The sequence below is a fragment of the Diprion similis genome, chromosome 7 (genome assembly GCF_021155765.1).
Source record: "Diprion similis isolate iyDipSimi1 chromosome 7, iyDipSimi1.1, whole genome shotgun sequence".
NCBI lineage: Eukaryota > Metazoa > Arthropoda > Insecta > Hymenoptera > Diprionidae > Diprion > Diprion similis.
The window spans coordinates 9922767-9936016 of NC_060111.1; the positions used below are offsets into that span (position 1 = coordinate 9922767).

Genomic DNA, 13250 nt, shown 5'->3' on the forward strand with positions numbered 1-13250 from the left:
CTCCCTACGATCTACGTACTACTACTACGAGCGGCTCGAATACCCCCTTACAATCTTCCGCGCGTGGTATGATTATCTCCGATAACGAGCACGAGGAAGAAGAAGAAGAAAAAGACGACGACGAAGCGCAAAATGGACAGTCTACAGATATGGAGCGCGATGCCGACGATTCCGAACGGGAGGACCGGGGTTTTTGCAGCGGATCAGATACCACTCATCTGGACACGCCCGACAGCATTTGTATCAAACACCGATGACCACACGTGACCCGGTAGCCACTGGGTGGCATTTTTCGTCAGTTCCTCGGCACACGGGACATACTTTGACAGCTTCGGATTACCGCCATTCATCCCTCACCATAAGCGGACTTTACGAAGAAATTGCAGACGATACACCTGGAACGACAGACAGCTTCAAAGCCTCTTTTCTGATGTATGTGGACAATTTTGTATTATGTTTATGCACTTTATGGCTACTGGTTTTTCTCTGCGGCAGTTTCTCAATGTGTTTACTTCTGACCTCAAAAGAAACGATCGTATCACAGAATCATTCCACAACCGACTAGCCTATGTCTCGAAGCGTAAAAGCTTCAGTATTAATTCGAATAACGTTTATCCTGTAAGGTGTCTTCAATGTTGTACCTCTAAGAATTGTAATGCCGCTTGCGTATAAGACTGGTAAATAAACAAGAACCCTGCTACCATATCTTGTGTGTGTGTGTGTGTGTGTGTGTATAGGAATAAGAACATTGCAATTGTCATTGATTCGTTACGTATTCATACCCGCTCTACTATCGCATTTATTTGTATCTGTAATGTCTGAATAAATCTGTAATAAGTTTAATTTGTATACGCCGTCGCATCGTCTTTGTTTCCATTTTCTTATCCATCCGCATCCTCGTATAAGTATATATATCGGGACCATCTCTAGAAACTAAACAGGAACTGCGCATGCGCCAAATGATTCAATTTCATTGGTCAGCGAAATTGCCCCGCGGAGTAATTTTCGTCAGCTAACCAAGGCGACCAACGTACACGAAATGTGACAAGGCTCTGAATATCTCGCGCGTAAAGTAGCGTATTGAGGTTATGTTGATATTTATTCCTACTTATCGTGAATTTTCTAAGAAAAGTGTCATTCAGCAATACCGTAGTTGATATTAGCAGATATTTAATCGACACAATAAAGGCGTCAATGGAGAAACAAATATCAAAAGCTACAGAAATTGGATTAGTTATTTATTGAAAGAAGAAAACTGAAATGTAATGTGGAATGTCATCAACGAGTGGGAGTCTAGACAAACTGAGGCAGGTAAGTAAAAATATTGTTTATTTCAAACAGATTCTTTATTTACATAAAATTAAAAATAAATGGATTGTTGAAACCCAGTAGAAGGTTGCTCCAGAGTAGATTTGTTACAGTGCAGTGCTCCGGAAGCCAGTAATCAGTGCCAATGAACATGAAATATTAAGATAAAATCAGTAACAAGGAATAAAAGAAATAGTGTGTCTTGAAACACAAAGCTTAGGAGTACAAAAAGTAGCAATTCGTTTTTCTGTCGCAATTTATTGAAAATTAGTGGTATTCAAAACAATTAGAAGCTCTTGTCTGATGATAATATCTTTTAATATTTTCAGGTGGGAAACAAACATCATCGAAGCGAGACTAAAGTTGTCAGGCGTTGAAGCGTGTAAGAAAATTTCTGATACTATGATATTTGTATATTACAATATTTTCACATGTATTCAATGATAAAATTCGTTTGTTCTGACAGACTTGAAGTTTCAAGTTTGGATAATAGGATGAAAATCATACCTTACCTGATGGTCAAAACGTTTTGGTGGCTAGGACCCTAGTTTCTCGATTGGTGCCACCGTTCCAACCATCGAACCTGGTTGTTCCGTTGTTCCATTAGACAACAGGTATCCGAAGGAATTTCTTCTGGTCATCGTCACCTTCTGAACATCAGTCGTGGCAAAATTGAAGAGCACGACACACTACAGATCATGGTGTTTGAATATTCCATCATTTTAGATCTATCGAGCCAATAGTAATAAGTTTGTTATTCAACAATTGCTGCTAACTAATTTTACAGAGCAATCATTCCGTGCACCATTGTAATCCAAGCAGTATTATTGGCCCGCATTATTTTTCAAATTTTATTTTCGGCAGTTTTGATATTTTATTTTTCACTCACTTGGTATTCAATTCAGATGAATAGTGTTTCAAGTGTTAAATCAGATTCCAAGGATGAATTTCGATGTGTAAACTGAACCAATCTCAATCTAAAAATGTTGGATAACTTCAGTTGAAAATGTCTTTAAAGTCAATATTATTCGACAGTATCATCTGACTAGCTAGTTGCAGCTATCATCCGTGCTTGAGCCTCGTTCAACCCCAGCAAGGTCTAAGGAATGCATTCACTTACTAGTACACATTACAAATGATCACTTTGTCTACAATAGGACTTACTTGCTGGCTAACTTTTTTATGATGAATCTTTATCAGGGAGTCATCCGGTAACTTATTGAAAGCTTGAAACCAGATTCAATTTTATACTCTTACAATGGTCCTTCGTTGAAACTGAGAGTTTGTGAATCTCCATTTATTACAATTAATTCTGCATCCCATGTTAACACTGTTCGAAACAGAAAATCTCATCCTGAGATTGGAAATGGAATCTGCAATGCAAAAGTTATCTAGTGGCACAAGTTAAAAACAAAGAACCTTATAACGGTTTCTGCGACAGAGGGATTCCTTCCGGATATTCATGTTACTGGATGATGTTCGGAGCACTATGAACAAGATATTGTATTGGATTTAGGTTTAAGTAAATATTTTCATGAACTTCAGTGAAAATTAGATATTCATTTGTTTCAAAGGAACAAGGGGTACAATGTTGAATCCGATAAGTCAATATTTTCATATGAATGTTCTGAACATTACTCTAAAACATGATTATCCTTAAAGTTAATTACTGAGGCACATTTTGAAAATGTTGATTTTTAACTTGTGTCACAGAATGTTTCTGAGTTTTACTCTTCGGATTAGATTTCTTTAGATTAGATTTGAAATTGAAAGAAACCGTAAGATCTACAACTTCCTTTTCCAACCAACAAAAGTGGCCGATGATCTCTGCATGTGTCATGAATTGAATGGGAAGAGAAGACATCAGCTAACAGCAGAGATGCTATTATTTTGGCTGTATTTTCTGTTGAAAGAAAAAATTTTTATTGTTATTCTTAATGTATGAAGTAATGAAAATGATTGAATAAATTGTCCCCACCTACCTGCTTCGTTTCTTCCAAGCACCCAACATTTGAACAGATTTCTTGTTTCAATCGAATAGGACGAATTTTCAAAGAGCATCAGCATTAAATTCCGACCGTTCTTTGAACAATCAATTTTCAATAACAAATACTTCCTAAGCCTTTCCGAGTGACTATCTCAATGACTTGAGATTCTAACCTCAAAAATGCATTTGAACTACATCGCCGACAGAAACAGAGTTTGACAGCAGGGTCTCGGGGTGGCCAGACTGCACGGACGGCGGATTTAAATTCGCGCATGCGCAGTTCCTGTTTAGTTTCTAGAGATGGTCCCGGTATACATATATCTAAGTACGACTATAGTTTAACATTAGAAAAGCATATCTACATTTTCCGAGTATAAGTAAGCCTTAGGGTAAATACTGGCGGGGTAAGGTCAGTGACACGAGCAACCGCCGCAAAGAACAGGGCTGAAGGAAGAACGAGTCCCGTTCGTGACGTAGGCAGAGAGTCTGGGTCATCATTTGGGTAAAGGAGGAGGAGGAGGAGGAAGTGATTGCAGTCGTAGACGTCCATGGCACAGAGTTCGCTTCGTGGTCAGAGGTAGCGGGTAGAGGGGTTCATAGCCCAAAGTCTGTCTTGCGGCCAGGGGTACGAGGTGAGCGGAAGGAGTCCGTCTCGCGGATAGGGGATCCGGGGTAAAGGGTACACACTCAGCAGCCTTCGCATAGAGTCCGGAATCAGTTTTGCTGGTCAGGGGTCGCAGGGTAGGGAAACAGCACCCGAAAATCGCTTCTGGTCAAGGGGGTAGCGGGGAAAGGGTTGACGGTCCATAGAAGCCTCTAGACGAAAATCGCTCGTAGGCAAGGGGTGACGGGGGACAGGAATGATGTCCCAAAATCCGCTCCTAGGTAAGGGGGTGGCGGGGGAAGGGGTACACGTCCCAAAATCCGCTCCTCGGCGAGGGGCGGCGGGGGAAGGGGAACGCGTCCCAAAGTCACTCCTTGGCAAGGGGCTGGCGCCAGAGAGGGGCGGGAGGGGGGTTTGTTGTGACACCCCAAAGTGCCCCCATACTACTAATGCTTCCCAAGTCTTTCGAGTGACTATCTCAATTACTTGAGATTCTAACCTCAAAAATGCATGTGAACTACATCGCCGACAGGAACAGAGTTTAACAGCAGGGTCTCGGGGTGGCCAGACTGCACGGACGGCGGATTTAAACTCGCGCATGCGCAGTTCTTGTATAGTTTCTAGATATTGTCCCGGTATAGCGTCTCCCGCTTCTACACTATTGGCGCTATCTACCCTTCTTTCCACTTCTCCGGCCACCCGTCTTCCAAACCCACTCTTTAACCCCCCGTATCTCCAAACCTCGCTCACTATTTGAACCCCCCTCCGGTGTCTTTCCGTCCCTCATCTTTCCTATCGCTTTTCCAATCTCTTGCCTCTCTATCTCCTGCTCCCCATCCCCTTCTCTGCTTGCACCCCCTGCCCCTGTTACCCTTATTTCTACTCCTCCTAATAGACCCACAAAATACTCGCTCTATTCCCTCCCATCTATACCCTCGCTCACCTTCCTCTACTTTCTTTTTTTCCTATTCACTATCTTCCATACGTCACTTTCGGTATTTGCTTCCTCTGCTTTCATTAGAATCCTCTTATTCGCTTTCTTTTTCATTTCCTCGCACATCCCACTGTACTCCCTTTTTTCTCTTTTATATTCTTCTGTCTCTGCCTGCCCCTTTCTTCACTTTCTCAGCCCTCTTCTTTCTCCTACTTTCTTTTGCTTACACTCCTTGTTCCACCACCCTTTTTTCTCTTTCTCCCCCCTCCCTTCTACTTCCATCGCTCTCCTAAATTCCCTCAACCTTTCCACTATCTCTTGCCCTGCGTCTCTTTCTCCTAATCCCTCCCATTTCACTTCTCTTCTAAATCTATCCTTTCCCTCCATTGTCCAGATCCCTCTACCTACTCCCATTTCCTTCTTTTCCCTTGCTCTTCTAACGCTGCCCCCCTTAAGCATACTATTACTGGGTGGTGGTCTGAGTCCACTCTGTTCCCAATCTCCATTCTCTGCACCCATGCCTTCACCTCGTTGTCTCCCATGGTATAATCTATTACCGTTTCCCCTGCCACCCCCACATACGTTAATTCCCCTTCTTCATCCCCTTCTATATTTCCGTTTATCATTTCCTATCCTAACTCTTCTAATAATTGTATTAGCTCCCTACTTTCCCTATTTATTTTTCTATCCTTTAACTTTCTTGCCTTGCTTTCTTCCTCTTTCTCCCCCCAACACCTTCCCCCTCTTGCCCCGTCTTGGCAATAACACCCCCCCCCCCCCCCCCCCACTAAAATCTTTGTCCCCCCGTCTTCCTTCTTCCTCCTCTAATTTCTTTTTCAAGTCCCCGTTTAAAGTAAACTCCTATTATCATCCACTTTTCCCCTCCTACTTTAATTCTTTTCATCACTGTTCCCTCCTTCCCCTTTACTTTTTCCCGTCCCTTCGTGACTACTTCCTTTCTTACTTCCGACACCATACCCTCCATTGCTCTTCCTTTCCTATATTTTTTTGTCACGTGCTGCACTTCCCATTCGTACCCTGTTGGCAGTTTATTTCTTATCTTCGCCCATCCCTTCTCCTCTGACACTATAACGTCGCACTGTATTAAACGTCTCTAGAAATCGTCATATTTTTCCCCAGTCCCGCCACATTCCAAAAAGCGACATCCACCCCCTCCTGCCTCTCGTTACCTGTTGCCCCGCTTCTACTGCCGGCTTTTCCTTGCTCCCTCTACTCCCTATCCTCCGCTCCCCTGTCTTTGCACATGCATTCCGAAGCACTTCTCCTATCTCATCTCATTTCCACATTCTTCTATCCATATTTTTTATACCCTACTCTCACTCTATTCCCCTTTCTTTACTTTATTCTCTCTAATATTTTCTCTACTGGACCCACTGTCCCCTCTCCCTGCCTTCCCCCCTGTCCTATCATCTGCTGCTCTACATTTGCAAGCCTTTTCTGTACCTGCTTTATTTCCCTCCCCCTGCCCTTACCTCCACTGCCTCGACTTTCTTGCCCAAGTCCCGTATTTCCTCCCTCATCTCACTCCTCTCCTGTTCCCAGTGCTTCTTCCTTTTTATCATTTCTTCCTTTACCTTTTCCATCTCCTCTCTCAGTCCCTTTCCCTGTCCTTTAACTTCTTCTAGCCCTGTCTTCATCTCCTTTCTTATCACCCTTAACAAGTCCTGAATACTTCCCTCCTCTTTCTTCTCGCCCTTCCCTCCATTTCCTTCTGGCGACCTTTGCACCTTCCTACTTTTCCAAATATCCTATCCCTTCCCTGTACTTTTTCTACTTCCTTTCCGTCCTGCCCTCCTACCTCTTCTCCCTTTCTTTTTTACAAGTCCATTACCGATAACGAAGCCGCGGCCCCTAAACTGTGGCTCCTTTCCCTACCCATTAGCTCCATCCATACCGCCGTCGATACTCCCGCGCTCTGCCGCACACTGCCTTATCTGCCTTTCACTGGTCTATCCCTACCCTCTCCCCTTCTTGCTCACCAGGTGCCGTCACCTTAGTTCCCTGCCCACACTACCTTTCTTCTCTCCCCTCACCGACCTCCCGCTCCTAACCTCGAAATCTTGCCCTCTCTCTCACTTCCCTTTCCTGCTCTTCCTGCCCCTCGTACTCCCGCCCTTGCTTTTCAGCCCTTCCTACCTGCACCCTCTCCCTCCCGACACCCCTTTCCGCCCAACTCACCCTACTTATCCCTCTGCTTTCTTACTATCCTTAACACACTCTCTTTCACGCCTGTCACTCTCAGCACACCGGAAACGAAAGTCAAGTAATTTTATGTATAACTTTCCTGACCTCGATTAAACCCATTGACTGACTATCGATAAATTCTTTCAATGATATACTGATGAATACGAGAGCTTGGTGAAAATCAATTTAAAAACGTGTATCATCTGTCCGTGCACACATGATTTATTCTTTGTTACTATTTTGATCCGTTAGATTTTCAAAACTAGACTTTCACAAAAATTTTGATTTACTGATTTCTAGGCTTTGTTTTTTTTTTGTACGCTATGTTGTCTATTCCATCATGGAAAATTGGAAACCTTTCGGTAAGAATTATTTTTGATCCCATTTTTATTTGTTCACCGTTTTATTTTTTTTTGAATCGTTATCAAATTCTAAAAAATCGGGATCCAACGAAAAATGAAAAACGAAAAAAAAAACTCTTTTTCAAATTAAAAAAAAAAAATCTGCCGGCACGCCTCAATAGTGAGATGGAGCATTCAAACTTTCGGGATCTTTTTTTTTCCAAGGTGAACTTGAGATTTTTCAAGTTAGAGCATAAACTTTTTTTTTAACAGCCACCCTAATATATATACCATAACTGTTATGTTCTGCAAATGAAGGTACTCGCATTTCTCGTTTACAATATGTTTATTACGGTATCATATCAGGAGTGTTTACATGACGGTTGCTCAGACGAGACTGCTGATGAGTCTCGGGACATTGTCGTTTCAGGTGTGTGTCTGTTTTGGAGCAAGTGAGTGTATGTGTGTTTGTGTTCATGTGTGTACATACATTACATCTCTCCCCTCTAGTAAACGTTTAATCAACGATTATAGTTTCTTTTCATTTTATTTCTAAGTGGGTAACGATGGGTTTTGTTTTTTGTTTTTTTTTTTGGATCACTTGTTTCCTTTATTCACTGATGACTTCTGTTTATCTCTTTCGTCCTTTATCTTAATCAGTTGGTTTACGTGTCGTTTGTGTATAATTCCGGTTTTTTCTTCTTGCACCTCGTATGACAGTGGTCCGGTCTTTCGCTTTATAATTGCGCGTGCCCGTTTCGGTCCATGTTTGCTGTGGTACAGTTGTTATGGGCTGGGTTGGTTGATGACCAAACCACTCCCAAAAATATAACGCTTGGCTCGGACTAGTTCTCCCGGATGGTGAATTATTTGAATTTTGATGTCGTTCTCCCTCTTGGTTGAACCGACTTTGATAATAAAATGGTCACTTACCTTTTGCTGGTGACCGTTGATTCGGGCTATGTGGGCGGCTCTGCGTGTTCGGCCGGTGGTGAGATTGGTTAAAGTTACTGATCGCTTAATTTATATTAGGCGTTAAAGGTAATTAATTGTTCAACTCGCGATGTAAGTTTAACACACGATATTTGTTTATTCAATTAAGGTTTAAAGAAAATTCTTATAATGATTTTAATTATAAAAGATGAAAGGTTTTAAATGTAAAGTCACGGAATTCCCTTTTAGCGCTTTAGTTTGTTAAGTTAAATAAAATAAAAGACCTTTCGAATTTCTAACAGATTCTCTGGTCTGATTGATCTGCCTAAAACTGAGAGAACAAATTCTGTTGAAGACTGTCTGACAATTATGTAATGACTGCTTGACGAAACGGTAAGAACTGCTGAACTATGTCACGACTGACTGACGACTATGTCACAACTGACTGACGACTATCCCACAACTGACTGACGACTATCCCACAACTGACTGTTCAGAAAACTGAGAATTGAGAATTGAGAAAAACTACTTCCTGATTGGTTCCCAGCATCTTTGAGAGAGCTGTCCAATAAGGAAGTATTGATAAGATTTTGAATTTCCCATTCGCTATTAACTACCCCCGCCCTTTGGGTACGGTGTAGCATGCAAAACTATCTTAACTAATCCCGCCTCTTCCATGAGTGCGGGTGGGAATTGCCGTGCTTGTTTTGGTACATGATAAAAAAAATATTCTACTGTATGTTCGGGATGACCCTGTCCAAACAGACACTTCAAAGATGGATATATGGATTTTAATCCGTTGCACGTGCGTGCCAGATTCTGCATACCTGGAAATATCGAGAAGCGATTTCCGGTCATCTGGTTACTCTTAGAGAGTTTGTATATTCTAGTCTGTTTAGATAAGGATTATCCCGTAACATTATTTAATGAGTAAGATTATTATAAGCTGGGGGTGGTTATTTCCCAGAGCCGTAAAAAGTGATAAAGAAAGCCGTATGCATACAATGCATACGGAGACTCGAAAACATGAGATATAAATGAATTTAATCGAAACTGAAATAAAACTAATGAGTAGGGGCAGAGGGCATCGAGGATGTGACACAGTCTCATGCGGACCTTTTGGTTAATTTTCAGATCTCGCGTTCCGTCTAGTGTTTCTGTCGTTCGAAGCTTTTTTGTTTCAGATTTTGGTTTTATTAGGTCGAGTGAGTTTTTTAATTTTGAATTCATCATTATTTCCGCTGGAGTTAATCCCGTAGTTGTCGATAGCGTTGCATGCTGCTTCAAAATAAATCTGCTCAGTTTTTCTTCCCAATTTCCTTCGATCAATATCTTCAATTTTTTTTTTTTTTTGTTGTTTGTACTGCTCTTTCAGCTAGTCCGTTTGCCGCTGGATGATACGGCGCAACGAAAATTTGCTCGATTCCGTTTCTTTTGGTGAATTCCGCCATTTCCGCTGACTTGAAAGGAGTACCGTTGTCGGAAACTATCATCTCAGATGTTCCGAAAGTTGCGAAAATTCTTCAGAGTTCTTCAATTACCTTTTTTGAGACTGTTGATGTAACTCTGCTTACTTCAAACCATTTGGAAGTTGCGTCCACCACTATTAGGAAACTTTGACCTTGGAAAGGTCCTGCAAAATCTATATGTATTCGTGTCCACGGATTTTCAGGAATTTCCCAATTTTTCACCGGTGTTCGCGGAGGATTGTTTCTGTTGTCCTGACACCTGTCGCAGTTGTTAATCAATGCTTCGATATCCTCGTCGATACCAGGCCACTATACATAAGAGCGTGCATATGCTTTTGTTGCCACTATTCCGCTGTGGTTTAGGTGCAGGTAGTTCCAAATTTCACGTTGAAAGGTTTTTGGTACGACTATACTGTCGCCTCGTACAATGCAGCCTTCTTGAATAGTCAGTTCGTTTCTTTGGACGCAAAATTTTTTTACGATTCTTGAGGTTTTCTTTGGCCAACCCTTTTTCATGTAGGTTTTCATTTGCTTCAGAGTCTTGTCTTTTCCAGTTTCTTGTTTTATTTCTTCAGCCGAGATCGGATTTCTGGTCATTTCTTCCAGCATCAGCACATTTGCAACCTCTTCGTCTTCTGTTGCTTCTGCTGGAAGTGGGAATCTTGATAGCATGTCCACGTTTCCATATTTCTCTCCTGGTCGATGGATCAATTCGTACTCATAGGCTGATAGCGTTTTTTTGTATCTTTCTAATTTAGAAGAAAGTGTTTGTGACCTTTTACTTTTTTGATTGAAAATTCTTAGTAAAGGCTTGTGGTCTGTGATTAACTTGAATTTTCTTCCAGCCAGGTATTGGTGGAAATGTTCTGTTTCTTTGATGAGCGCCAGTGCTTCTCGTTCTAGTTGCGAATAGTTTCGTTGTGTTTTATTTAGTGTCTTCGAACTGTACTCTATTGTTTTCTCCGATCTGTCAGACATTTCGTGTTCCAAAACTGCTCCGATTCCGATCGGTGAAGCGTCAGCTGAGACCATTATTGGAAGTTTGTCATCATAATGAGTCAACACTTCTGATCCCATCAGTTTTTTTTTTTAGGTTTGTGAAGGCTCGTTGCTTCGCGTCTCCCCATTCCCATTTTTTATTGTTATCTAACAATCGATGCAGAGGTTCAGAGATTTTTTAACGATTTTCTATGAATTTCGCATAGAAATTGATGTCTCTTAGGAAAACTTGAAGATCCTTTTTATCCTTCGGAACCGGGATTTGTTCTATTGCTTTCAATTTATTTTTTATCGGGCTGATTCCTTCTTCCGAGCTAGTATGCCCAAGAAAATCCATGGTTTTTACGCTGAACACCGATTTTTCGACGTTTATTTTAAGGTTTGCTTCGTGTAATCGTTTGAGGACTTCCTTTATTCGTTTGTCGTGCTCTTCTTTACTTCTTCCTTGGATCTTGATATCGTCGATGTATATCTGCACTCCTTGAATCCCTTGTAGAATCTTCGTCATGAAATTTTGAAAAATTCTAGGTGCTGCAGTTAATCCGTCGAGGAATCGAGTGACCCTAAACAGGCCTATTCGCGTGCTTATTGTCAGGATTTCTGACGTTTGGTCGTCCACACGCAGTTGTTTATATGCGTTCTGCAAGACTATCTGGGAAAATATTTTTCCCCCGTTCAGTGTTGCAAAAGCTTCCGAGACGGTAGGAGTAGGGTATTCCGAATCTTTTATTTCCGGATTAACCGTGTTTTTATAGTCTCCTACCACTGTTATTTTCCCGTTGTTTTTTCGTACGAAGTGGGCGGGCGTTGCCCAGTCGGATTGCATTATTGGAATAAGCATTCCTTGGTTAATCATGCTCTTCAGGGCCTCTGTGGTTGTTTCTTGCAGTGCCTAAGGAATGCATCTGGCCTTTATAAATTTTGGTCGTGCGTTTTCTTTCAGTAGAATGCTTATCGGTGTTCCGTGATGGCCTTCTAATCTAGTCGATGTTATTGAGGGAAATTCGTCTATCATTTTTGTGTAGTCCGTTTCGATCTTCTCGATCCGCTGAATTCCCATTATCTTTATTGCGAGATCCGCGAACCACTTTCTTCCGAGTAGGTTTGGCCCTACAGTATCCTCTGTAATTGGAAGTGGGAGCTTTCCCTTGAATTCTCCGTACTTTACCGAAACGTCCGTTGAGCCCATCACGTTTAAACGGTTTTTTCCGTACACGAAAAGTTTAACCTCCCTTTTTGACCAATCCGGATTGCTGTTTTGCCATATTTTTTTGAAAGCTTCCCGATTTATTATGGATAAGTGAGACCTGTTGTCTATTTCAAATGTACAGGGTAAAGAATTTATTTCGACTCTCACGTTATATTTGTCGTTATTATTCGTCGCGTTTGTTTTGTTTACAATTGCGTTTGAGTAACAGTCGCTGTCTTTTTCTAGCTGGCTGTCGTCGTCCTCTACTCGATGTGCGCGAGATGGCTTCGACTTCGACGATTCCTTCTGTTCACTTTTACAGGCTCGACTCAAATGCCCTATTTTGGAACACGAGTCGCATTTATTATTTTTGTAGAAACAATTTTCCGCCGTGTGGTTTTTATACCCGCATCAGTAGCATTCCTTTCCGTGACTATTTTTATTTTCTCTTTCCCTGTCTTTTTTAATTATCTTATTAACCGATTTCGATTCTTTTTGTTTAATTATTTTCTGTTGATCGATGGTCGACTCAGCGCTGCGAGCTATTTCTAGAGCTTTGTCTAGTGTGAGTCCATCGGGGTTTGATTCCGTCACCATTTCTTCATGTCTTTGACATAAATATCTCTGCAGCTCTTCGTTTCTAATGCCCGCTAAAAATCTATCGCGAAGCATTGTTTCTAAAGGTAATTTTTGTGTTGGGACTCCGAATTTGCAATCTTGCGCCAGTTTTCTCAATTCGTGTACGAAATCTTGAAGTGATTCGTCTTCTAACTGGTCGCGCTTGTGGAAATGGATTCTACTTAGTAATTCATTTGTTGTTTTTCCGAAATGAGCTGTGCATTTAGCTACTTTTTCCTCATATGACACTTCTTTCGGTGCCTTCGGCAAAATTAATGATTTTATTGTAGGGTATATTCTGACACCTACCGCGGTAAGAAGAGTAGACCGTTTTTCATTTGCCTCTGTTATATTGTTGGCTTCAAGGTAGAACTCAAATTGTTCGATGTAGTCCTGCCACGTTTGAATCGCTGGTGCAAATTCCACTAGTTTTCCGATTGCTCTCGCCATTTCCTCTTCTACTGAACTATATTCACTTAACTTTATCACCCATTTGGTGTGCTAGTTTTTCCTGCACGCGTGATTCTTTATTCCTCGTCGCCAAATGTTATGTTCTGCAAATGAAGGTACTCGCATTTCTCGTTTACAATATGTTTATTACGGTATCATATCAGGAGTGTTTACATGACGGTTGCTCGGACGAGACTGCTGATGAGTCTCGGG

General features: G+C 41.6%; 2 protein-coding genes across 2 annotated transcripts; both read right to left on the bottom strand.

Annotated features, from left to right (window-relative positions):
* Window positions 1-10870: 10870 nt before the first annotated feature.
* Window positions 10871-11636, bottom strand: LOC124407959 (uncharacterized protein K02A2.6-like). Its single transcript, XM_046884571.1, has 2 exons — window positions 11010-11636; window positions 10871-10927 (listed from the first exon to the last, which is right to left on the bottom strand). Exons 1-2 carry the CDS (start codon window positions 11634-11636, stop codon window positions 10871-10873), a joined length of 684 nt encoding a protein of 227 aa, XP_046740527.1.
* A 36-nt stretch (window positions 11637-11672) lies between these two features.
* Window positions 11673-13037, bottom strand: LOC124407960. Its single transcript, XM_046884572.1, has 2 exons — window positions 12404-13037; window positions 11673-12307 (listed from the first exon to the last, which is right to left on the bottom strand). Exons 1-2 carry the CDS (start codon window positions 13035-13037, stop codon window positions 11673-11675), a joined length of 1269 nt encoding a protein of 422 aa, XP_046740528.1.
* Between the last annotated feature and the right edge of the window lie 213 nt (window positions 13038-13250).